The 24,889-nt window shown below is 42.4% G+C and overlaps 1 protein-coding gene across 2 annotated transcripts in view; it reads right to left on the bottom strand.

Moving 5' to 3' along the window:
- The window catches only part of si:dkeyp-97b10.3 (NACHT, LRR and PYD domains-containing protein 1b allele 2), a 77,952-nt gene that overhangs the window by 45,733 nt on the left and 7,330 nt on the right, over nt 1-24,889 (bottom strand). For both annotated transcript variants that reach the window (XM_063044899.1, XM_063044900.1), the window contains exons 2-6: nt 11,190-11,221; nt 8,890-8,925; nt 6,153-6,197; nt 5,591-5,617; nt 1,190-1,231 (exon numbers count right to left, since the gene is read on the bottom strand). In XM_063044899.1, the coding sequence (XP_062900969.1) occupies nt 1,190-1,231; nt 5,591-5,617; nt 6,153-6,197; nt 8,890-8,925; nt 11,190-11,221 (182 nt within the window). The remainder of the gene's footprint in view (nt 1-1,189; nt 1,232-5,590; nt 5,618-6,152; nt 6,198-8,889; nt 8,926-11,189; nt 11,222-24,889) is intronic.

Here is a 24,889-nt window from a genome sequence, read left to right as displayed (position 1 = left end):
CCTTTTGATCAATGGTCTCTGACTTGAAACTTTGATTCTATTTACAGCTTTTGTTCTGGCTGTTAAGTAATTGTTGTAAACATTTTAAATGTAGGTAAATGGAAAAGAAGCAACACATATAAATACTGGATGAACTCAGCAGGTCAAGCAGCATCTATGGAAATGAATAAGCAGTCGACGTTTCAGGGCAAGAACCTTCTTCAAGACTGGAAAGGAAGGGGGAAGATGTCACAATAAAAAGGTGGAGGGGGTGAGGAGGAAAGCTAGAAGGAGATAAATGAAGCCAGGTGGGTGGGAAAGATAAAGGGTTGGGAATCTGATAGGAGAGGAGAGTGGACTATATGAGAAAAGGAAGGAGGAGGGGACCCAGGAGGAGATGATGGGCAGATGAGAAGAGATAAGAGGCCAGAAAGGGGAGTAGAAGAGCAGAGGAGGAGGGAAGGATTTTTGTAACTGGAAGGAGAAACCAATATTCATGCCGTCAGGTTGAAAGGTACCCAAACAGAATACAAGGTGTTGTTCCTTCACCCTGAGGGTGGCCTCATCATGACACAAAATGTCAGAACGGGAATGCAAGTTGGAATAAAAATGATTGGCTACCGGTAATCCCGCTTTTGGCGGGTGGAGCAGAGGAGCTTGACGAAGCGCGCCCCCAATTTAAGACGGATCTCATCAATGTAGAGGAGGCGGCATCGGGAGCACTGGACAACACAGATGACCCCAGCAGATTCACAGGTGAAGTACTGCCTCAACTGTTTGGGGCACTGAATGGAGATGGAGGAGGAGGTGTAGCACTTTGGCCCAGATAAGTGCCTGGAAGGAAATTAGAGGGCAGGGACGAATGAACAAGGGAATTGCGGTGGGAGTGATCCCTGTAGAAAGCAGAGTGGGGGCAGAGGGAAGTAACAATATGTTTGGTCGTAAGCTCCCTTTGGAGATGGCAGCAGTTGTGGGGAATGATATTTTGGATGTGGATGCTCATAGGGTGGTATGTAAGGATAAGAGGAACTCTCACTGTTGAGGTGGTGGAATGATGGGGTGAGTGCAGATGGGAACGGAAAAGAATCTTCAAATGCTGCAAATATTTACTAAAACATGGAATGTTGTGGTTTAATGCAACGTGTGTTTACAGATAATTTTATTTCTTATAAACTACCATTAAATTCCAGTCAGCAAAACATATAATTACCTGGATCTGCCTTTAACAAGTGAGGGACTTCTGTGCCTTGATCTGTGTAAAAACATTATCAGAAAGGCTAATTTTAGTAATGTATTCATTAAAATATGTCAGCAACTAACTCCAGTAGATATGTTATTCTCCTGGATTTCAGCTTCTAACAAGTTCACTTAATGCAATATTGTTTCATGAGCCATAGTTAACTCTGTCTTTAATGTTTATGTTCCTTACACCAAGTCTTCTGTTTGTAAACTACTTTGTATATACATTTGTTTTTCAAACAGCAATAGTAACGCAAAGAGTAGCTAATTACTTAGAAAGTGATTACAATCTCAATATTAACATGGAGATTGAATTGTGTGTGTTGGTAATCTCCATTTGCTATTATAATTCATTGGAAGATCACCAGACGTCTCCGGGACTGAACAATCAGAGCAACACACACAAAATGCTGGAGGAACTCAGCGGGTCAGGCAGCGCCTATGGAGAGGAAAAAACGGGTAGTGTTTCAGACTCAGACCCTTCAACAGTTCTGGAGAGAAAGAGGGCAGAAGCCAGAATAAAAGACTGGGGAGAGGGAACGAGATGAGCTGGCAGATGATAGGTGAATCTGGATGAGGGGGAAGATGAATAGAAGGGGGAGTAGGGTGGGTAGCAGGTCTGATGTGAAAAGCTGGGAGGTGAACGTAGTTGCTGCCTGATCTGCTTAGTACCTCCATCATTTTGTGTGTTTTGGTCTGGATTTCCAGCATTTGCAGAATCCCTTGTATTTATTAACATTCACACAGCTTAAAAACGCAAACATGAGGAATCCCGCAGATGCTGGAAATTCAAGCAACACACATCAAAGTTGCTGGTGAACGCAGCAGGCCAGGCAGCATCTCTAGGAAGAGGTACGGTTGATGTTTCGGGCCGAGACCCTTCGTCAGGACTAACTGAAGGAAGAGCTAGTAAGAGATTTGAAAGTGGGAGGGGGAGGAGAGATCCAAAATGATAGGAGAAGACAGGAGGGGGAGGGATGGAGCCAAGAGCTGGACAGGTGATTGGCAAAAGGAATATGAGAGGATCACGGGACAGGAGGCCCAGGGAGAAGGAAAAGGGGGGAGGGGGGAAAACCCAGAGGATGGGCAAGGTGTATAGTCAGAGGGACAGAGGGAGAAAAAGGAGAGAGAGAGAAAGAATGTGTGTACATAAATAAATAACGGATGGGGTACGAGGGGGAGGTGGGGCATTAGCGGAAGTTAGAGAAGTCAATGTTCATGCCATCAGGTTGGAGGCTACCCAGACGGAATATAAGGTGTTGTTCCTCCAACCTGAGTGTGCCTTCGTCTTTACAGTAGAGGAGGCCATGGACAGACATATCAGAATGGGAATGGGATGTGGAATTAAAATGTGTGGCCACTGGGAGATCCTGCTTTCTCTGGCGGACAGAGCGTAGGTGTTCAGCAAAACGATCTCCCAGTCTGCGTCGGGTCTCGCCAATATATAGAAGGCCACATTGGGAGCACCGGACACAGTATATCACCCAGCCGACTCACAGGTGAAGTGTCGCCTCACCTGGAAGGACTGTCTGGGGCCCTGAATGGTGGTAAGGGAGGAAGTGTAAGGGCATGTGTAGCACTTGTTCCGCTTACAAGGATAAGTGCCAGGAGGGAGATCAGTGGGGAGGGATGGGGGGGACGAATGGACAAGGGAGTCGCGTAGGGAGCGAACCCTGCAGAAAGCAGAGAGAAGGTGGGGGAGGGAAAGATGTGCTTAGTGGTGGGATCCCGTTGGAGGTGACAGAAGTTACAGAGAATAATATGTTGGACCCGGAGGCTGGTGGGGTGGTAGGTGAGGACCAGGGGAACCCTATTCCTAGTGGGGTGGCAGGAGGATGGAGTGAGAGCAGATCTGCGTGAAATGGGGGAGATGCGTTTGAGAGCAGAGTTGATGGTGGAAGAAGGGAAACCCCTTTCTTTAAAAAAAGGACATCTCCCTTGTCCTGGAATGAAAAGCCTCATCCTGAGCCCCCACCACTTTATTTTCACCATGGATGTCCAGTCCCTATATACTTCCATTCCCCCATCAGGAAGGTCTCAAAGCTCTCCGCTTCTTTTTGGATTCCAGACCTAATCAGTTCCCCTCTACCACCACTCTGCTCCGTCGAGCGGAATTAGTCCTTACTCTTACTAATTTCTCCTTTGGCTCCTCCCACTTCCTCCAAACTAAAGGTGTAGCTATGGGCACCCGTATGGGTCCTAGCTATGCCTGCCTTTTTGTTGGCTTTGTGGACCAATCTATGTTCCGTGCCTATTCTGGTATCTGTTCCCCACTTTTCCTTCTCTACATCGACGACTGCATTGGCGCTGCTTCCTGCACGCATGCTGAGCTCGTTGACTTCATTAACTTTGCCTCCAACTTTCACTCTGCCCTCAAGTTTACCTGGTCCATTTCCGACACCTCCCTCACCTTTCTAGATCTTTCTGTCTCTATCTCTGGAGAGAGCTTATCTACTGATGTCTACTATAAGTCTACTGACTCTCACAGCTATCTGGACTATTCCTCTTCTCACCCTGTCTCTTGCAAAAATGCCATCCCCTTCTCGCAATTTCTCCGTCTCCGCCGCATCTGCTCTCAGGATGAGGCTTTTCATTCCAGGATGAGGGAGATGTCCTCCTTTTTTAAAGAAAGGGGCTTCCCTTCCTCCACCATCAACTCTTCTCTCAAACGCATCTCCCCCATTTCACGCACATCTGCTCTCACTCCATCCACCCGCCACCCCACTAGGAATAGGGTTCCCCTGGTCCTCACCTACCACCCTACCAGCCTCCTGGTCCAACATATTATTCTCCATAACTTCCGCCACCTCCAACAGGATCCCACCACTAAGCACATTTTTCCCTCCCCCCGCCTCTGCTTTCCGCAGGGATCGCTCCCTACGCGACTCCCTTGTCCATTCGTCCCCCCATCCCTCCCCACTGATCTCCCTCCTGGCACTTATCCTTGTAAGTGGAACAACTGCTACACATGCCCTTACACTTCCTCCCTTACCACCATTCAGGGCCCCAAACAGTCCTTCCAGGTGAGGCATCACTTCACCTGTGAGTCGGCTGGGGTGATATACTGCGTCCGATGCTCCCGATGTGGCCTTCTATATATTGGCAAGACCCGACGCAGACTGGGAGACCGCTTTGCTGAACACCTATGCTCTGTCCGCCAGAGAAAGCAGGATCTCCCAGTGGCCACACGTTTTAATTCCACATCCCATTCCCATTCTGATATGTCTATCTACGGCCTCCTCTACTGTAAAGATGAAGCCACACTCAGGTTGGAGGAACACCACCTTATATTCTGTCTGGGTAGTCTGCAACCTGATGGCATGAACATTGACTTCTCTAACTTCCGCTAATGCCCCACCTCCCACTCATACCCCATCCGTTATTTATTTATATACACACATTCTTTCTTCTTCTCTCCTTTTTCTCCCTCGGACTATACCCCTTGCCCATCCTCTGGGTTCTCCCCCCCCCTTTTCCTTTTCCCTGGGCCTCCTGTCCCATGATCCTCTCATATCCCTTTTGCCAGTCAACTGTCCAGCTCTTGGCTCCATCCCTCCCCCTCCTATCATTTTGGATCTCCCCCTCCCCCTCCCACTTTCAAATCTCTTACTAGCTCTTCCTTCAGTTAGTCCTGACGAAGGGTCTCGGCCCGAAACGTCAACTGTACCTCTTCCTAGAGATGCTGCCTGGCCTGCTGCGTTCACCAGCAACTTTGATGTGTGTTGCTTCACTGAGCTTATTGCAGTTCTCGAAAGTTTCTCTGGCAGCTCCCACTAATCTACAACTGAACAACAACAATTTATTTTGTGTTTTCATGTAAAATCCGCAATATACCAGTTACTGAAACTAACCCAGCACAGCAGAGTGGCCAACATAAAAAAATGAAAAACGTACACTTGTACCACACTGCGTCACAGCTCCAAAGAGGGCTGAAGATGCCTTGTGTCACACGTACAACCTTGAAAGGCTGATACTATAGCTGCAGATAGTTACTGTACAACAAAGAAGAGTGACGTAACGATCCAGAGGTTAATCCAGGTGGTCGTGGAGGAGTTTGCTGTGTACAAACCAACCGCCAGAATCCCTGTTTCAATGGTAACGATACTCAAAAGGAATCTGTACTTTTGAAGCACCCTTTATTATCGTCCCTTTATTAAAGCAGTCACTAATTATGTCATCATTCAGTAATTAGATACTTCATTGTGCTATTTTAGCATTAACAATCAATACATAGAATATTCAGTAAATCAAAGAGAGATGGATTAGAATAAAGAGCAATACATTCAAGCATAATTAAATATTAGTAGTTTTAAAAATATTTTTATCCATAAAAGTAATACATCAAATTATTGAACAATGCATAAATAGTTACCTGAATCTGCTTCAGAAGTGTCTGAATCTTCATATTTTCATTCAAATTTATTGAGATTTTCGGTGAATTTGAAAAAAAAATGTATTATTATAAACTGTAACATTAAAGTCAAAAGGAGCATGTCTTCAAATTGAAACCTGGCATCATTTTATAATTACGTAAATCTTTTATTGCTTGGATAAAGCTAATATAGTTAAATAATTCCAGTCATACTTAGAAACAGTTGGTTGTTATGCTAAAGTCTATTGAAGTTCTGTTAGTATCATAAAACAAATGTTAAAGACTAGTCTATTTTAATGTTATCTAATCAGATCTTTATACTGAAATAAATGCATCCTGCTTTATATGTGAACTATCACTGCCCAATAACCTGAATGTTGATAAGTATAACTACTGTATAGAACAAAGCAAATGGTTCGACTTAATATGCACTTTTATCTGATTTGTGTCATGAAACATTAATCACTTATTATATCATAAAAACATTTTATTTTGCGTACCAGAATGTTCAATACCCTGAACGTTGATAAGTACGTGAAACAATGAAGATGTTTCAACTTACCAGAGTCTGTCTTTTCAGATCCTGTACAACTATCATCATCAGATCCTGTGAATGGAAAATAGGGAAGCGATTAAACTTCTTTTCTGCTCAAGGACACAAAATGCTGAATGAAATGCTATTTGAATAAAAGCAGCAGGGAGTGCTTATGTCAACCAGTATAAAAGGCCAATTGTTAGGAGGATTTAATTTCGTAGTTTAATTACATAGATAAGTAGGAGATCTCTCTTAATATCAACCAGGAAATCCAATAGAGCTATGCTGTTGCTATAGTAAGAAAGTTCTTTGGGAATAGCCATAAATAGGAAGATTATTCCTCCCGGATAACCATATCTGCACCAGGTGCACGGAGCTGTAGCTCCTCAGAGAATGTGTTAAGAACTGGAGCTGCAGCTTGATGACCTTCAACTCAGATGAGAAACTGAGGAGGTGATAGATAGGAGCTACAGGGAGGCAGTCACAGGAGGCAGGAAGCAGGTACCCGGGTAACTGATAGGGGAGGGAACGGAAAGGGGCAGCCAGCCCTGTGGCCGTTCCCCTCAATAACTATACCATTTCGGATACTGTTGGGGGTGAGGAACACCTACCAGGGGTAACCGCAGGAACCAGGTCTCTGGCGTTATGGCTCAGAAGGAAATTGGAGGAAAGAGGACTGCAGCAGTGAGTGGGGATTCCATAGTTAGAGTACACATGGCATTTTTTGGATGCGATAAGAGACACCCGGATGGTATGTTTTCTTTGCAGCTGCCAGGGTCAGGGATGTCTCAGATCGGGTCCAGGTGGTCTAAAGCAGGGGTCCCCAACCCTTTTTGCACCGCGGACCAGTTTAGTATTGACAATATTCTTGCGGACCAGCTGACCGGGGTGGGGTGGGGGTTGTTCAGGTAGGGTTGAACTCACCTCAACATGTCTTTTACAGTTAGGGTTGCCAACTTTCTTACTCCCAAATAAGGGACAAAAGTAGTAGTCAAATCCCGGGACACTTTACCCCAGGAAAGACTACTATGACCATGAAGCCTTGCGTGGGCACCTGTGTACGCATGTGTGACTGCGCATGTGATGTGCGCATGCACGTACATGCCGATTTTTCCCCAACAAATCGGTTTTGCCTTTATCTTCCCGACTATACTGTACATACATTATTTCTACTTTATATAGACTGTGTATTTATCATATCATTCCTGCTTTTACAATATGTTAGGTTTATTTTCGGTTTTATGTATTATTTGGTAGGTTATTTTCTGGGTCTGGGAACGCTCAAACATTTTTCCCATATAAATTAATGGTAATCGCTTCTTCACTTCACGCCATTTCAGCACGAAAGGTTTCATAGGAACGCTCTACCTTAGCGGGGGAAATACGGGACAAGGGCAGTCCCTCATGGGACAAATGAATTTAGCCCAATATACGGGATGTCCCAGCAAATACGGGACAGTTGGCAACCCTATATTCAAGTTCAACAGTGCGTGACAGGGAATGAGGAAAGGTGCAGCTGACTCATATCGTTTCCTCATGGCCCGGCAGCACATGCTTTGCGGCCTGGTACTGGTCCACGGCCTGGTGGTTGTGGACCGCTGTTCTAAAGGGAGATGGTGAGCAGCCAGAGGTCTTTGTACATATTGGCACCAATGACTTAGGTTGGAAAAGGGAGGAGATCCTGAAGAGAGAATATAGGGAGTTGGGTAGAAAGCTGAAAAGCAGGACCTCCAGGGTAGTAATCTCTGGATTGCTGTCTGTGCCACACATCAGTGAGGGAAAGAATAGGAACATTTGACAGATAAATGTGTGGCAGGGGGCACGGTTTCAGGATCTCTTCTGGGGAATGCATGATCAGACGAGTTACATCTGATTCTGAGGGGGACCAAAAGCCTTGTGGGCAGGTTTGCTGGAAGTGTTGGGGCGGGTTTAAACTAATTTGGCAGGGGGATGGGAAACAGAGTGATAGGGCTGAGGACGGGAAGTTGGTATACAAGCAGAGACAGTATGTAATGAGACTGTCAGGAAGAACGGGCAGATGATAGGGAAAATTGCAGACAATGGGATGAGTTGCAGTGTAACGGGGACAAATTGAAAAAAGTGATGAATACAGGATTGAAGGTGTTATATTTGAACGCACATAATATACAGATTAAGATACAGTCCCCAAAAGCTTCTTGCCACATCCCTTTCCTCATATCCTCCCGACCACTTACAATGTCCATTGGTCTAATCCCCAGCCCAAATCAGCTGACATCTACCAGATCCCTCCTCCCCCAACATATCATTTACAATTATGAGCAGCATAGAGAGATAGCAGGCAACCTTATCCTATAGCAGATATGTCTAAAGCCAGAGGGGAATGGCTTGAGGATAAGAAGTTTAGAGAGGACCTGTCGAAGGATTTCTTTTTATCCGGAGCTGTTTGCATTTTGGAATGTACTCTTTGAGAGAGTGGTAGAGGCAGCTATTCTCACAACTTTTAATAAGTATCTAGAGGAGTGCATGAAGCATCACGCAGAGAAAGCCAGCATGGTCAGCATTGTTAATGGCAACTTTATGGCCACATGATGCTAAGATCCCAGTTGCTTTGGAAATTCACAGCAAGGCCAACGTCCTTAGCAACTCACTGGGATGACCATCTCACACGTCTTATTTGGTGTACTAGAATTTGTAGGCGAGTGTTTACCTCTATGTGGAATGAGTAGGAAGAGATAGTATTCATCTGAAGACGGAAAGAGTGTGAGAAACGAACACCACTGACCTGACTCTGAGTGTTCAACAGCATCTGGATTTTCTTCTGTGTAATGAACAGAAAGCAACATTGGTAGGTGATACAGCAAAAGCAGTTAGCAGAATATGCAGTGACTGGCTACGTATGGTGCCCTGACACATTCCTGCAAATGAGGCTATGAACCATCGGAAGCAAATTGCATGCTCTCCCTGCTAGCTAGGACAAACATCACAGTTTGTAAGTAATGCTGATTGCTCTGTGCAATTATTTTTGAAATATATCTAATATAATCCTACCTCCTGTAAGCAGCAGCTCAAATGATTCCATACTTAATTCCTTCTGATCTTCAAAAAACTTCACTAATCTTTGTCAGTCCTAGTCTCACCACCCACCTCAGTCACCTTGAAATTTGCCAGTGGACCTTTCAAAATGTTTGCTCACTCTCAAACAAAGTCATTGCTCACCATAACTTTACAATGATGATTGATTATTACTGGAACTGACTCTGATTGAAATCTACTGATAATGGTAAATCTTGTTCCTTCTTGAAATCTTCCACCAAAGTTAATATAGCCACAGAACACATCTTGATTTGTCTCCTCAGTCATCTAAATTGCTTTTCTAACCATATATCATTATTTCAGCCCTCTCAGCTCCCTTAATATTCTCTTTAACTAGCCCCTTACTTGAATTAAATCTAAACATCCACCTCCTTTCTTTCCAGTCTCCAGAATCTGTACCTGCAATCCCTTAAGTCTGCATTTGCTTCCTTACCGCCTGTAAAGGCATTACTATTCCCGGTCTGTAATGCTTCCTATCTTCTTCATTACCAACCATCACCCTAAACTAGGAATGTATTCTCAACTGTCACAGGCAAACTTGGAAGCTCAGAGTTTGTAGGCTTCTTTGTAATAAGCAACAATGCTTCGATATATGCACAACTGCTTGTATTGCACTCCCGAAATGAAACAACTTTGCAAGCTCTAAACCTCAGCTTATGCCTTCCTACTGCTCAGTATGCACAAGCTTGTTTAGTCTATTGTCTTCACTTCCTGCTCCCCTTATGGAACCTCAGTCCTATCCTTCTTCAACCTCCCCTTCTTTTCCAAAGCACTCAAATTATCATAATCAAATGTCTGCAGTAGTGCATTATCTCTCTCATTCCCTTTGACCTCTCTGCAGCCTTTGGAACAGCTAATACACTTGTTACCATGACTTTCTTTTGTTGTTCAGCTTCTTGAAATAGGACTTGTCTGGTTTGATTCTCGTTCATTTGACCACTGTCTGATTTTACAAACCCCTTCCAGAAAAACTAATTATTTACTTTTGGTCCTCATATACTGATGTGTATTTGCAACCTATCTTGGCACTTAATTAGATAGTGCATATATCATGACTTGATGCTTCACGCTCTGAACGTGTCTTTATTTCTGATTCTTGCTTCCATGCTCCCTCACATCACGAGTTGTTCTGTCCCCGAGTGATGACTCATCACTGTGCTTGATAATTGTCAAACAACATTAACTGACCTTACCACTTCAATACATGACTTTCCCACGCTGCCTTTAGCTAACAACATCCATGGACATGGAGCCAGAATCCAAATGCATACCAGTGATATGATTCACAGCTCTCTCTCTCTCTCTCCACATTGAGACCATTCCACAAGCATAGTGCTGTCAAACTACTAATTTACCATCCAGTCTTAAATTAGCCTCAGTTTTCTTCAGTTACATGTTGGGAACATCGAAGCTAACTTATTTGGGTGTACCTGAACCACTTCCCCAGAAAATACTTCAACAATGGTAAGTGAAACAACAAATCAAATTAGCTACAGCTTAGTTTTCATTGCTCAGCATCAAATGTGGGCCAGGATTTAGGTCAGGGCTTCCCAACTTTTTGTTATGCATGGACCTCTATCATTAACTGAGGGGTCCATGGACTCCAGGTTGGGAACCCCTAATTTAGATGAACTGCAAGCCATGCAGCAAGGTACAATTTTACATTGGTCGTCCAAGGTGCCAATTTCAACTATCACAGATTATATTTCTTCACATGCTATCATGAAGTTTAAGAAAGATAACACAAAAATAATAGATTCCATGTATTCAAAAAACACTCTGCAAGACAAGGATTCATACCAATTATGAGATTGCTGTGATCTTTTTTTCAAGCATGTGACAGAAGAATAGTTTTCATGAAAAATACTGCTTCTGATTTGTAGTGACATATTATGCAAGGTCTCAACCTGCTGCAGCCTTACAAGGCCCCAGCAAACAGAGTACGTTCCAGTACACAAAGTTAAAATATTAGTAATATAATGAAATTACCTTTTGCATCCCTTAGAGGAGCTTTCTCTTCACTGAAAGAAAATTTTAAAAAGTTATAGATCAGTTATGGCCTGTGTGGCTACGGTTTGGATTTAGTGTTCGATACACGTCTGCAAATAGTGAAACAGTTGTGGGTTTACTTTCAAAACTGAAGTAATACCAGAAAGAAACTAAGAAGCTAAGACAGCAGCAAATTGGAAGTCTTATGATTAATGTTGGAAACACTCAACAGGGAAGAGAAACAAATTTTACAGGTTTATGTTAAAAACCCTCAGAAATGTACCATGTTAGTACACTGCATTTTCAAAGAACACAAGCATGCAAACTTCTCAATCTTGCAGCTCCCCAACCACTTCAATCTTCCAACTAAAACCTGTGATACTAACATCAGTAACCAATATCAGTACAGGTCGACCTTCACTAATCCAACTACCTGTAATCCGGTTCCTTCAATAATCTGGCACTGATTATGCTCAATGTGATCCTTCTGTAATTCAGCATTTTCACTAATCCAGCACTCCTCAGGTCCCAATGGTGCCGGATTAGTGAAGGTCAACCTGTATTTAATATGCAGTATCTATTCAGCAAATTGCTGTTGCGTTAAGTTAACTTACTAAAGAATCAGCAACTGTGACTCCAAATAAGACTGAATATGTGACTCCATTTATCTAACAGCCAAAGTAAACAGCAACAAATTGGTGTCATTTTCAAAAGCAATTGTAGAAATTGGCACAAAAAATAATAATTTACTCTTGAGGAAACACTGGCATCTGAAAACATGTAGCTATTCAAAAATTTTCAACGTTAAATTACAATAATTTATCTTTAATAATTACACAGCATCAGGCGATGTAAATGACAAATTGAATTTACATGCTTTTCACTGCTTCTCAACAATAACTGCAAACCATGATCCTCCCTTGATAAAATGCAAAATTCAATTGTGATTTTGTGCACCTTATGCCAGGATCCCCAAACTTTTTTGCACCGCGGACCGGTTTAATATTGACAATATTCTTATGGACTAGCCGACCGGAGGGGGGTGGGGCACGGTAGGGTTGCCAACTTTCTCACTGTGTTTACCCCAAGAAAGACTACCATGACCATGAAGCCTTGCGCAGGCACCCGTGTGCACATGCGTGTACGTGCTGATCTTTTTCTACAAATTGGTTTTGGCAATTCTGTTCAGTGAAACTACACTGTATATACATTATTTCTACTTTATATAGGCTGTGTATTTATCATATCATTCCTGCTTTTACTACATGTTACTGTTATTTTAGGTTTGACGTGTTATTTGGTATAATTTGGTAGGTTATTTTTTGGGTCTGGGAACGCTCAAAAGTTTTTCCCATATAAATTAATGGTAATTGCTTCCTCACTTTACGCCATTTTTGCACAAAAGGTTTCATGAACGCTCTACCTTAGTGGGGGAAATACGGGACAAGGGCGGTCCCACATGGGACAAACCAATTTAGCCCAATATACAGGATGTCCCGGCTAATACAGGACAGTTGGCAACCCTGGGGGGGGGGGGGTTGTTTATCACGACCGGAATATAGGTGATAAGTCAACCATAAGTCACTTATAAGTGGCTAATACACTCAATTTCGTTTCTAAAAAGGTTTATCTGACAAATTTAATATTAAACACACAGCGCGTATTTTCCTCACATGAATATAGTGATGAGTCAGTGATAAGTCAATTATAAGTCACTTATAAGTCAATAGCATCATAATATTTTAAGTAACGTTTGTATATTAAACACACAGCGTAATTTTCCTCGTATGAACATACAGGGGTCCTCCACCATCGGAAGGTAGAGCGTTCCTATGAAACAGTTCGTAAGCTGGAATGTCGTAAAGCGAAGAAGCAATTACCATTTATTTATATGGGAAAAATTTGTGAGTGTTCGCAGACCCAGAAATGACCTAGCAAATCATGCCAAATAATACATAAAACCTAAAATAACAGTAACATATAGTAAAAGCAGGAATGATATGATAAATACACAGCCTATATAAAGTAGAAATACTTTTCCACAATCATTGCCGCACTGTTCTCCGTAGTGAAAATCTCACACAAGCGCCGTCAGCGAAAACACTCTCCAGTACCCTTTAAGCTATGAAGTTGCCAAATCATACCAAATAACACGTAAAAATACACAGCCTATATAAAGTAAAAATTTATGTACAGTGTAGTATCACTTACTGGAATTGGGACAGTGCCGAGCACACTGATGATGGTGTGTTAGGCTGAGTCGTCGGAGGTTGGGGTAGTGCAGTGGCCCCCGCCCCCCGGGCAGTGAACTGATACCGATCCGCAGAGAATGTAGGGGTACAGCGGTAGCAGGGACGCACTCAGCACATCTTTAAGTAAAAAGCTGAAACAAACAACCTAATTAATTAGCTTGTTTATTTTGGCTTTTTTTCTTAAAGATGTGCTGGGTGCCTCCCGGCTACCGCTGCATTCTCCGTGAATCGGTATCTGTCCGCGGCCCGGGGGTTGGGGTGGTGGGACACTGAGGTGTCATCTTGTCATCTGTTTCCATGAGAGCAGGCAGGTCATCATCTTCTATGACCGCCCGCCTCGATGCTGAAGGTCGATGTTCGTCGTCTGCTGTGGCTGATGTGGAAGGCTTGCTTGACTGCTTAGCCTCGCGCATTTTTCTATCATACAGTTCTTTGTAAGCACTCAAACCATCCTGCAAATATGCCCTAACCTGACGTACCCTTTCAAAATTAAAGTCATACTTCATCATTGCAACGAAAATCTCACGCAGTTGCTTCACGTTCAGTTCCTGGACGACTTCACTTTCCGTCCGTTCGCTACTGCATTCAGTTTCGATTGTTATCCTTTCCTTTTCCAATTGCATCAGCTCTTCATCTATCAGTTCTTGGTCATGGGATGCCAAAACCTCTTCAACATCATCTTCATCAACTTCCACGAGCCAAACTCATGTTGTCCTTACTTCGTTCACCACCATTGAAACGCTTAATTATATCTAGTTTTATGTTAAGTGTAACACCCTTACGAGCTCCTTCAGGCTTTTCCGATACCTTAGAACTCATCTTGCAAACAGATGCTCACAGGCACGTGTTTAAGCAATGCCGGCCAGAATGCCGTTCCGAATCTGGGGGAGGAGTGGCTGCTTGGGGCACGCACTGCCTTTTATTGCACGCTGCCTTTTTTCGTAACAGTGAAAACACCTCCTGTTAGCGAAAACAGGGAACTAATGTAGGTCTTTCATAACAGTGAGGTTTCATAAAGCAAATGTTCAAAAAGTGGGGGACACCTGTATAAAATCATTGCAACACACCAATATCGCTGAATCAGTAGGAGCCCTGGGCTTGTTTCCCTGCAACAAGACGGTCCCATCGAGGGGTGGTGAGAGACAGTGATACTTGAAGGGGGTTCCTTATGTCCAGTCTATTCCACAATTTAGTTTTCTTTGTATTCAATGCAGAAAACCCCACCGCAGAGATATGTTGGAAATGGAAGCAACGTTTTTAGTGCTTTCGTGGCTATCTCAGGATACTTAGCCTTGATTTTGATCCAGAATACCAGCAGAGATGTTAGGTCAAACATACTTTTCAGCCCACCGTCATTTGCAAGCTCGAGGAGTTGATCTTCTTCCCGCGCTGACGTGGATGACAAATGCGTAATGACCTCGCGTGTGTTCAAGTTCAACAGTGCGTGACAGGGAATGAGGAAAGGTGCAGCTGACTCATATCGTTTCATATCGCCAAATCATATTGTTTCCTTGCGGCCCAGTAGCACATGCTTTGCGGCCCGATACAGGTCCGCAGCCTGGTGGTTGGGGACCACTGTCTTATGCTATGCTCCAAATACTCATTAATAAGTCGAATCATTTGGCATTATTGTAAAGCCCATGACTGCTTTGCTAATAAGATCCTAGTCATTTGAAATGTACAGAATATGAACCAGTCTACTAATCCCTCAATGCCACAAATAAACTGCTGGAGGAACTTTGTGGGTTTAGCACCATCCTTGTGAGGAAAGGAATTATTGATGTTTCAGGGCAAACCCCTGCATCACATCTGAGGATTGAGGGGCAAAATGGCCAGAAGAGGAATTGCAAGAATGAATCTTCGGTAACTGGTGGAGTGAAGAGGGGTGAAAGATGAAAGGCAGTGAGTATCAGATAGGAGAGGGGAACAGGAGTAGAGTTGGGAGGCATTGAAGGTTGAGTGATGATTGAGGTAAACAGAGAGATAAAAAGGAAGAAAAATAAACAAAAAGCATTAAAATGGGAGATTATAAAGTTTTAAAATTGGAGATTCTGTACTTGTATTAAAATTGGGTACAGGATGATGGCAATGTGAGTGTGTGTGTTTGTGTCCTCCATCACCCATGGTGCCAACAAACAGCGCTTCCTCTCCACTCTTGCCAGTCCTTCCTTCCTCTGTTCCCTCACACCTATATGCCACTCCCTCCTTCACAGCCACCACTACCTCCAGCCAATTGCCCACCCTACCTTACATACCTTGACATCAGGGATGCAATTTTCAATTACAAATCAATGCACCGTGTAATGATTTGGTCAGTTTGAACAGTCTGCAAGACAAACTTTTCACTATACCTTAATTGTTGTGACAATAATACCAAGTCCAATTCCGAAGGATGAATGCATAAGCCGACACTTTACAAATTGGCGTATAAAAACTATTAAGAAAGGACCTCATGGGAAGCACACAAACCCAGACTTTGGCCAGTGCTGGTGACCAAGCAGCATCTTGAAGCTTTGGCTTCACTGGTGAGCAGCGCAGGCAAGCATGGGCATAAGAAGGAATACTTATCAAACCAACGAGTAACCAACACCAATAGGGAGGAAACTGTGCAACTTTAGACACCCCTGGACAAGTAACTTGGGTGAAGATTGACAGGACTCGAACACAGTGAAACGGATTTTATGTTGGAGTCACAGGATGTTCCTCAGATGCTAGAAATCTTAAGCAATTCACACCAAGTGCTGGAGGAACTCAGCAGGTCAGACAGCACCTATGGAGGGAAAGAAACAGTTGACATTTTGGGTCAAGGCCCTTTGTCAGGACTGGAAAGAAGGGGACAAAAGCCACAGTGAAAAGGTGGGGGAAGAGGAGGAGTACAAACGGGTATCAATGAGTCCTGGTACATTGAACAGGGTACAAAAAACAGGGCAGATAAGATCTGCGGAAGGGAGTGACTATAGTTAACTAAAAATATGTGGCATCAACTGCATGGACTTCCTCACCCTGTATTATTCATAGTAGTAGTCTAGGTCAGCAAAACTTTACTTTCTCTGATTTTTTTCCCAGGATAGCAAATGGTTCACAGGTCAGTTAATTTACAGCTTACAGAGGGGTCCGAAGCATAGCCCAAATGATGAGTACTTTTGATTCCTTTCCTACTTAACATTAATCGCTGTTTATATAACCTACCAAAGTGGAAGAATATCATCCCAATGTGATAGACAGAACATTGGCAGCATGCCAAAACAGGAGGACCAATGCTAGGAAATACACACAGTTGCTACAGAGTTTCTCAGGCAGAAGTTAACACAGGGAAGAAGTTTAAGAATGGCAGAGAAGAAACTTGGCCAAATCAATATACGTAACAGTGTATCTAAAAAAGGAAAGTTGGAAATGTGGAGTTTGGAGCCTTGGTAACTTAAGCAACAGCCATCTATCATGGCAAAAGGAATTAGGATTGGTAGAAATACACCATACTGGGACAGCCTAGAGATAGAGGAGCTAGAAATTTAAATATAAAATTGAGTCTTTTGCAATTGAAGCACAGGTATAGCAGAAACAATGTAGATCAGTAAGCACTGGTGATGAGTGTGTGAGACCTGGTGATGTTTTAAAATGAAGAGCAGATTTTTGGATGATGTCAAGTTTGTGAAGGGTTGAAAAGTTAGACAAACATGTTTGAAGCCAGAATAATGTCAGACTACTAAACTGTACACACTTGGGGGAAAAAAAAACTAACGTATGTCCTTCATCAAGAATGCTGAAAATGTTAAAAATTAAATTGTAAAAAGTCTAAAAAAAGGGACGACTTTGCATGTGCAAACAGGCCCAAAGTTATTGGCAGTATGTCCTGATTCCCCCATGTGCACAGTGATAGATGAAGCTCCACAGTGTGCATCGGTAAGAATCAGTCCTCTAGTGTTTCATTAGGAGTCAGCACTTAACATGTCATACTGTTGGCAACAAAACAAAATAAAAGCCTGCCATATATATAGCCAAAAGTAAAGCCAAATCAGATTAAACTATGTTTCAACTGTGCAATGTTCCATCACAATCCTCTTTAAGCTTTGCCAATAACCAGAAAGGCTCTGAGGGGTCAAGTGTGAGCAACACCTTGGAGATTATCATGCTTCTGCACTACATTTGCCACTATATTGTATTATGGTGCCATGGTAGCACAGTGGATAACATGATGCTATTACAGCTCATGGCGTTCCGGAAATCGTAGTTCAATTCTGGTGCCATCTGTCAGGAGTTTGTATGCTCATTTCCGTCATCATGTTGGTTTCCTCTGGCTGCTCCCACGGTCCAAAGATGCACCAGTTCATAGGTTAATTAGTCATTGTAAATTGTCCTGTGATTAGGCTAGGATTAAATAGATGGGTAGATGGGTTGCTGGGTGGCATGGCTTTTTGGGCCAGAAAGGTCTGTTCTGTGCTATGTTTCTAAATAAAATTTAATTTTTTTTGCTGAGGTGGTGGTACAGTCCAACCTCTAGTCATTAATTACACTGGGACATCATCAAGGATTAAACACAGCTTCTACTGTTCAACGTTGAAAGCAGAGAGCAGGGCTTACTCTCAATAAAGGTGGTACTAGCTGACTTTTTGTAGCATACAAGTTAACCTACTATCTGCCAGCCCAAGTCTGAATGCCATTCAGATCTTGGAGCAGCTGGCACAAACTACTGAAGAAGAATTGAAAATAAGGCTGGAGGTGAAGAACATACAAGAGTGAAGAAATGCCCACACATATGGCCTTAAGTTGATTTGAAGCTCAATAAGCAGCAGGTGAATCAGCCAGGTGATGTAAGGTTCCTGCAGTGATACCCTGGAGTTGTGATAACTGGCCTCTAAGAACTACAACTATATTTGTTAATTAGGTATGCAAATTGAATTTAATTCTGCTTCACCTTGAAACTTACCGGAGGAAGATTATACATGCACACCTATTCTCAACTTTGCTGCATAGGTGGTTTAATTTCTCATTAAAGCACTTGGAAGCATTACGGCCTACAGCCTGGGCTCCACTGATGTCTTACTTAATGTTATTGCTCCATGGCATAAAAATGGTTGGGAATCACTGGCACTCTGATTGAAGGGAAGGGGATGTTTATGGAGCCTCTACTTCCTGTAGTTACATGGCTCTCCACCACTATGCCTGATTCTATATGATACAGAAATGATCTATTGGATGCTACCAATAAATTAATGGAGAAAGCTGTACTTCAGCTAATTGTTGATTAACTCTTGTTCCTCATCCCATCCCGACTAAATAAACACATTTTTTTAAATAGAAAAAATATTCTCACCACCCACAGAGGTTGGTAGCTCATGGTTACCACTGAATCAGCAAAAATTACAGTTACCAGAACTTTTGGTTTAAGATGGTGCTACTGAAGGTGTGCAACAGCTTAATGTTAGGTGGAAAGGCAAGGTGCTCAACTAAAAACATTACTAATAACACCTTTTCTTAAGAAAATTATGGTAAATTATCACAAACGATGAAGAAGCAAGTGGAGGTGAAGCTGATTTGAAGGATGGGCCATGAGGGTGCATTGCAAAACCAAAGTGCAACATCTTCAAGATGGGGCCGCAGACGGAGTTGGTATCACTGTCGGAATTGGAGTTGGAGTGGATGATTTGGAACAGAGTTGACGTGGAAGAGTTTTGATGCCCATCCACCTAACCCTGGTGAGAGGCTGGATCATTCCAAATGCCGAGCCGATTTGGAGAGATGGAGATGGAAGTGGCCCAAGTGTATCGCTATGCCGGGGTCCAGGTCCTGGAGCAAAGCACTACCTGGTGCTTGGACAACTTAAACACTGGTGCAGATCAACTTGAATGCCCGAGTGCTGGGACCGGAGGTGAAGGTCGGGCTGATTGCGCTCGCTCTCGTGTGATGTTCATTCACCTCTCAGCGGCGAACTGCTCTGGTTGCTGTGGTGCTGAGACCGAGACCTGGGCCTACACTGGCTGCACTGGGGAACAGATCTAAGCACTCAATCTGGTTCAGAATGTGGACACTTGCTTCTAGTGTTTGCATGATTGTGTTTTTTTCTTTCTCTTTCTCTGTGCAGTGGTCTTGGTCTTTCTTTTTGGTAACTGGGTGCTTGGTCTTTCTTATTTTGTGGCTGCCAGTAAGCAGAAATATCTCAAGCTGTATCATTTATACATTTTTTATAATAAATGTTCTTTGAATATGTGGTTGCAGTAGTTATATCATAAGTGCACAAGAGAAGTTCAGTAAAATTCTTACAATAACAATTATTATGTTTTACGTAGATATTTTTAAAAATATCTATACATGTTAAAATGCTTATTGTGAAACAGGCTCTTTAGGTAAATCAGGATGGTCACATTGCTCAATGATGATCAGAAACTGAGACAGGACTAAGTCAAGGGGTTGCAGATAGCGGTATCCTGCAGTTCTACTTTACAAAGGGATGTGTACTTTGGGCAACAAGATTTATTCTAAGTCAGCAAAGTGGCAGCCTTTTTAAAAATATTCATCAATGTGACGTAGGCATCACTGACAATGCTGGCTATTGTTGGTGCAGAATCATAGAATAATTACAAGACAGGAGGAAGGCATCCAGCAAGGTGACTTCCTACAGTCTCTTTGCAAAAGCCATCCACCCAGCTCCATTTTTTCTGTTCTCTCCACTGCTCAGTAAAATTTTCCTCTTTCAGATTTATCCAGATCCTTTTCAAGTGCTACAATTAAAGTTATCTATTCCTAATTGTCCCTGAGCTGAGGAGACTGTTAACAGTCAAACCCCTCTTCAATTTAGTGAGCTGCAATTTGGTGCTCATAATGTGGTGTCCATTAAACTAAGGTAGGTCTTACACAGTGAATTGTAGGGCACTGAGGAGTATGGAAGAACAAAGAGATCTGAGAATACAGGTCCATAACTCACCGGAAGTGGAGTCACAGGTAGCTTGGGTTGTAATAAAACTTTTAGTCTTCATAAATCAAAATATTTACGATTTTGAGATGGGATGTTATGTTGAACTTGTATGAGATGTTGGTGGGACCTAATTTTAAGTGTTGTGTGCAGTTTTGTTCATCTACCCACAGGAAAGATGTAAATCAGGCTGAAAGAGTAGAGAGAAAAATTACAAGGATGTTGCCAGGACTGGAAGACCTGGGTTATAAGGAAAGATTGAATAGATTAAAACTTTATTCCTTGGAGTGTAGAAGATTGAGGGAGATTTGACAGAGGTATATAAAACTATAAAGGGTATAGGTAGGGTAAATGCAAGTAGGTTTTATCCACTGAGGTTGAGTGGGACTAGAACTAAAGCACATGGGTTAAGGGTGAAAGGTGATAAGTTCAAGGGGTTCATGAGTGGAATCTTCTTCATTTGAGCTCCCAGCGCAAGTGGTGCATGCAAGCTCGATTTCAATGTTTACGAGAAGTTTGGATAGGTACATGGATAGCAGGGGTGTGGTGGGCTATCGTCATATGCAGGTCAATGGAATAAGCAGTTTAAATGGTTTGGCATGGATTAAATGGGCCAAATGGCCTGTCTTGTGCTGTACTTTTCTATAACTATCTCTGTTCCAAAGGGACATCCTTGCATTCTAAGGCTTTGTCCTCCAGCCCTAGACTCCCCCACTATAAGAATCGTCCTCTCAGCGTCCACTCTACCTAGTTGTTTCAATATTTATTGAGATTCCACCCCCCCCACCCCACCCATTCTTCTAAACTTCAGTGAATATAGGCCCAGCACCGTCAAATGCTTCAGGAGTAAACCCTGAGGAAAAATTGGAGCTAGAGTCCCTAAGATGGTCCTACATTGAGTTCAACGATGAGTGGCAACTCGTGTGATGTCACTGGTACCAAACTGTGTCAATGTATTGAGTCCTGTCAAAGGGTCCCGGCCCAAATCATCGACTGAACTTTTTTTCCATAGATGCTGCCTGGCCTGCTGAGTTCCTGCAGCATTTTGGATGTGTTGCTCATTGTCTGACAGTCGTTCCTTTGGATTCATTTGTTGCACAGAGAGGGGGAGCCAGCTGCATTGATAACAGCCTGCTCTCCATATTGTGCTGCCCTCACTTGTGCAATGGCTTGCATATCACATAAATAGCTAGGATGCAACATCCGTGCTCAACCTCGATCAACAGAGTGCCTCCATGTATCTTTCCTTTAATACCATGGGATCCATCTTGTTTAGCAGCTTCATGCTAAAGGTCTTCTGAAAATCCAATTCAAGAAAATCCACTGATGGTCTATCCTACCTGTTATTTCCTCAAAGAATTTCAACAGATTTAACAGGCAAAATTTCCCCTTGAGAAAAGCAAGCTGGCTTTGGCCTATTTGATCATGTGCCTCCAAGTACTCTGACACCTCATGCTTAATAATGGGCTTCATTATTCATCTTCCCAACCACTGGTCAGGCTAACTGGCCTACAATTTTCTTTCTTCTGTCTCCCTCCCTCCTTAAAGAGTGGAGTGACATTTGCAATTTTCCAGTCCTCTGGAATAATACCAGAATCTAATGATTCTTGACAGATCATAAATAATGCCTTCACAGTCTCTTCAGCTACCTCTTTCAGAACCCTGGTGTGTGGTCCACCTGGTCAAGGTGACTTATCTGCCTTCCGACCTTTCAGCTTCCCAAGCACCTTCTCTTTAGGAATATCAATAATGACACTCACTTCTTCCCCTTGGCACTCCTGAATTTCTGTCAGAGTTAAATCTGACACAAAATACTTAGCAAGTTTGTCTGCTGTTTCTTTGTCCCCAATCCAGCAGTCTAATATCCTCTTTCATCTCTTTCACTCTTTATATATCTGAAAAACTATCCTCTTATATTATTGGCTAGCCTACCTTCATGCTTCAGCAAAGATATTGAGAGTCAGACATTCATAATGAGAGATTGCCTGCATATGTATCAATAGTATAATGAAGAAGCCACTCTGAAGTAAGTAATCGGTAATAAGGTTAATTTAGTTGTATGTCATCCTAATTAGTTAATACTCTAATTTAGTTAGTCTGTGACATGACAGTCTTATTATATGTCTGTGCTGTTAACTGTGAACAGCACCAGTTGTATTTCAAAGCCGGTGTGAGCACTGTTTAAATCCAATGGACTTAATAATTTTTCCATCAATCAAAGCTTCTCTTATCCAGGAAATGAAGAGTAGAGAGACTTGTTCTAGGATTTGGAAATAACAGTCTATAGCATGATGAGTAAAATGATAGCCTGCATAATCCTGACATGATATTTATTGCAATTTTTTTCAGCAGATAATTAATGCAGACCCACATTGTTTGAGCAGCTAAATGCAGGAGCCATTGCCAACTTATTTTGGCATTGTAAGAGCTTCTCGCCATCTGGAGAAGCAACTTAATCTGATACAGCTAAGAATCCACACAGGAAAAACAGCCCACTCAAAAGCAGTGATCCACTTCAAGCAAATGTGTAACACCTTTAGCATGGCTATATACCCAAAGTATTTCACCAAAATAAAGTTGACAAAAATTGTGTAACAGACACATACTTTACTTTATACTTTATTGTCACCAAACAATTGGTACTAGAACATACAATCATCACAGCGATATTTGATTCTGCACTTCACACTCCCTGGATTACAAATATTAAATATTAAAAATAGTTAAAATTAGTAAATATTAAAAATTTAAATTATAAATAGAAAATAGAAAAATGGGAAGTAAGGTAGCGCAAAAAAAAAACGAGAGGCAGGTCCGGATATTTGGAGGGTACGGCCCAGATCCCAGTCAGGATCCGTTCAGCAGTCTTATCACAGTTGGAAAGAAGCTGTTCCCAAATATGGCTGTACGAGTCTTCAAGCTCCTGAACCTTCTCCTGGAGGGAACAGGGACGAAAAGTGTGTTGGCTGGGTGGATCGTGTCCTTGATTATCCTGGCAGCACTGCTCCGACAGTGTGCAGTGTAAAGTGAGTCCACTGACGGAAGATTGGTTTGTGTGATGTGCTGCGCTGTGTTCACGATCTTCTGCAGCTTCTTTTGGTCTTGGACAGGACAACTTCCATACCAGGTTGTGATACACATAATACTGCAGGAACTCAGCAAGTAAGGCAGCATCTACGGAGAGGAATAGAGTCGATGTTTCAGGCAGGGACTCTATATCAGGACTAGAAAGGCAAGGGGAAGAAGCCAGAATATCCTCACTTGGGATCCAGCACCAAACTGATTTTCCCAATTTACCTGCATATTAAAATCTACCAGTCGTAACATTTCTCTTATCACATACCTTTTCTATCCCCTGCTCTAATTTGTATCTCATGTTCTGGCTACTGTTTGGAGGCCTGTATGCAAATCCCATCTTGGTCTTTTTAACCTTCTTATCCTATCCACAAGGATTCTACATCTTTCGATTCTCTATCACCTCGTTCTAAGGATTTGATTTTATTTTTCACCAACAGAGTCATCCTCTGCCTACCTGCCTGTCCTTTCAATACAAGTTGTATCCTTGGATGCTAAGGTGCCAACTATGATCTTCTTTCAGCCGCGAAACAGTGATGCCCACAACGTCATAGCTGCCAATCTCTAACTGAACATTTTTAAAGGATTTTACTTGGTGATGTGAATTTCAGGACTTACGAACTTTGACAACTGAAGACATGGCAACAATGGAAGGGCTAAAAAAAAAATAAAGATTCGAAAGAGACCATACAGAATAGAATCCAGACTTTCTGGGAGGATCTCAGATGCTGGCATCTAGATTGCAATCAAAACAAATTATTGTCATTGTGACAGAAGGTGCTAATGGGAATGAGAATTCAGAAAGATTCTCAAGTAACAAATAAGGGTAGAGGAACCAGGCACCAACTTGCCTCCAATTCTGGTTAATTGCTGATAGACTGCTGACAACCAAGATAAGTGCCTAGCTGATTTTTTTGTGTGCTAAAAAAAGCAGTTTTAAAGAAACATATACTATGAACAAGGAAGTTACTGAAATACTAACTTCCATCTCTGCAGTTTCCATTACTTACTGTACATTTAACAATTGTTTTTATGTTGGTTCATGTCTTATATTAAGAACATATGTCAATAACAGAAAAAGAACATCTGGTATGTAGAGTCAATCTCATACAATTTTTGTTCAGCTCTTGCAACAACATGACTGCCATCCACCCTCTCCACCCCCCATATCCATATTCTTCAGCCAAGAAACACCATCTCATGGGAGATGCAAAAAGGCAGCCGGAAAGGAAACTTACATTATTCTCTGATTCCCCACAGGCAATCACACAATTTCTAAAAATAACACAAGTGTGTGGTAAATACTTACATCAATGTGGTACCCACATTTAATACAGGCAACTCTGACCAAAATTAAGAATGGATCCTTTTCTAATATCCAATATAAAATGAGTTGGCAATTCTGTAAAATGCACATTTTCTGATGACAACCCATTTATTTGTTGATATAACTTAGTCATATTCTT

This window comes from Mobula hypostoma, chromosome 4 (assembly GCF_963921235.1).
Source record: "Mobula hypostoma chromosome 4, sMobHyp1.1, whole genome shotgun sequence".
Lineage (NCBI taxonomy): Eukaryota > Metazoa > Chordata > Chondrichthyes > Myliobatiformes > Myliobatidae > Mobula > Mobula hypostoma.
Note: the sequence above shows the minus strand (reverse complement) of the source record. Positions and strands in the feature narration are given on the sequence as shown.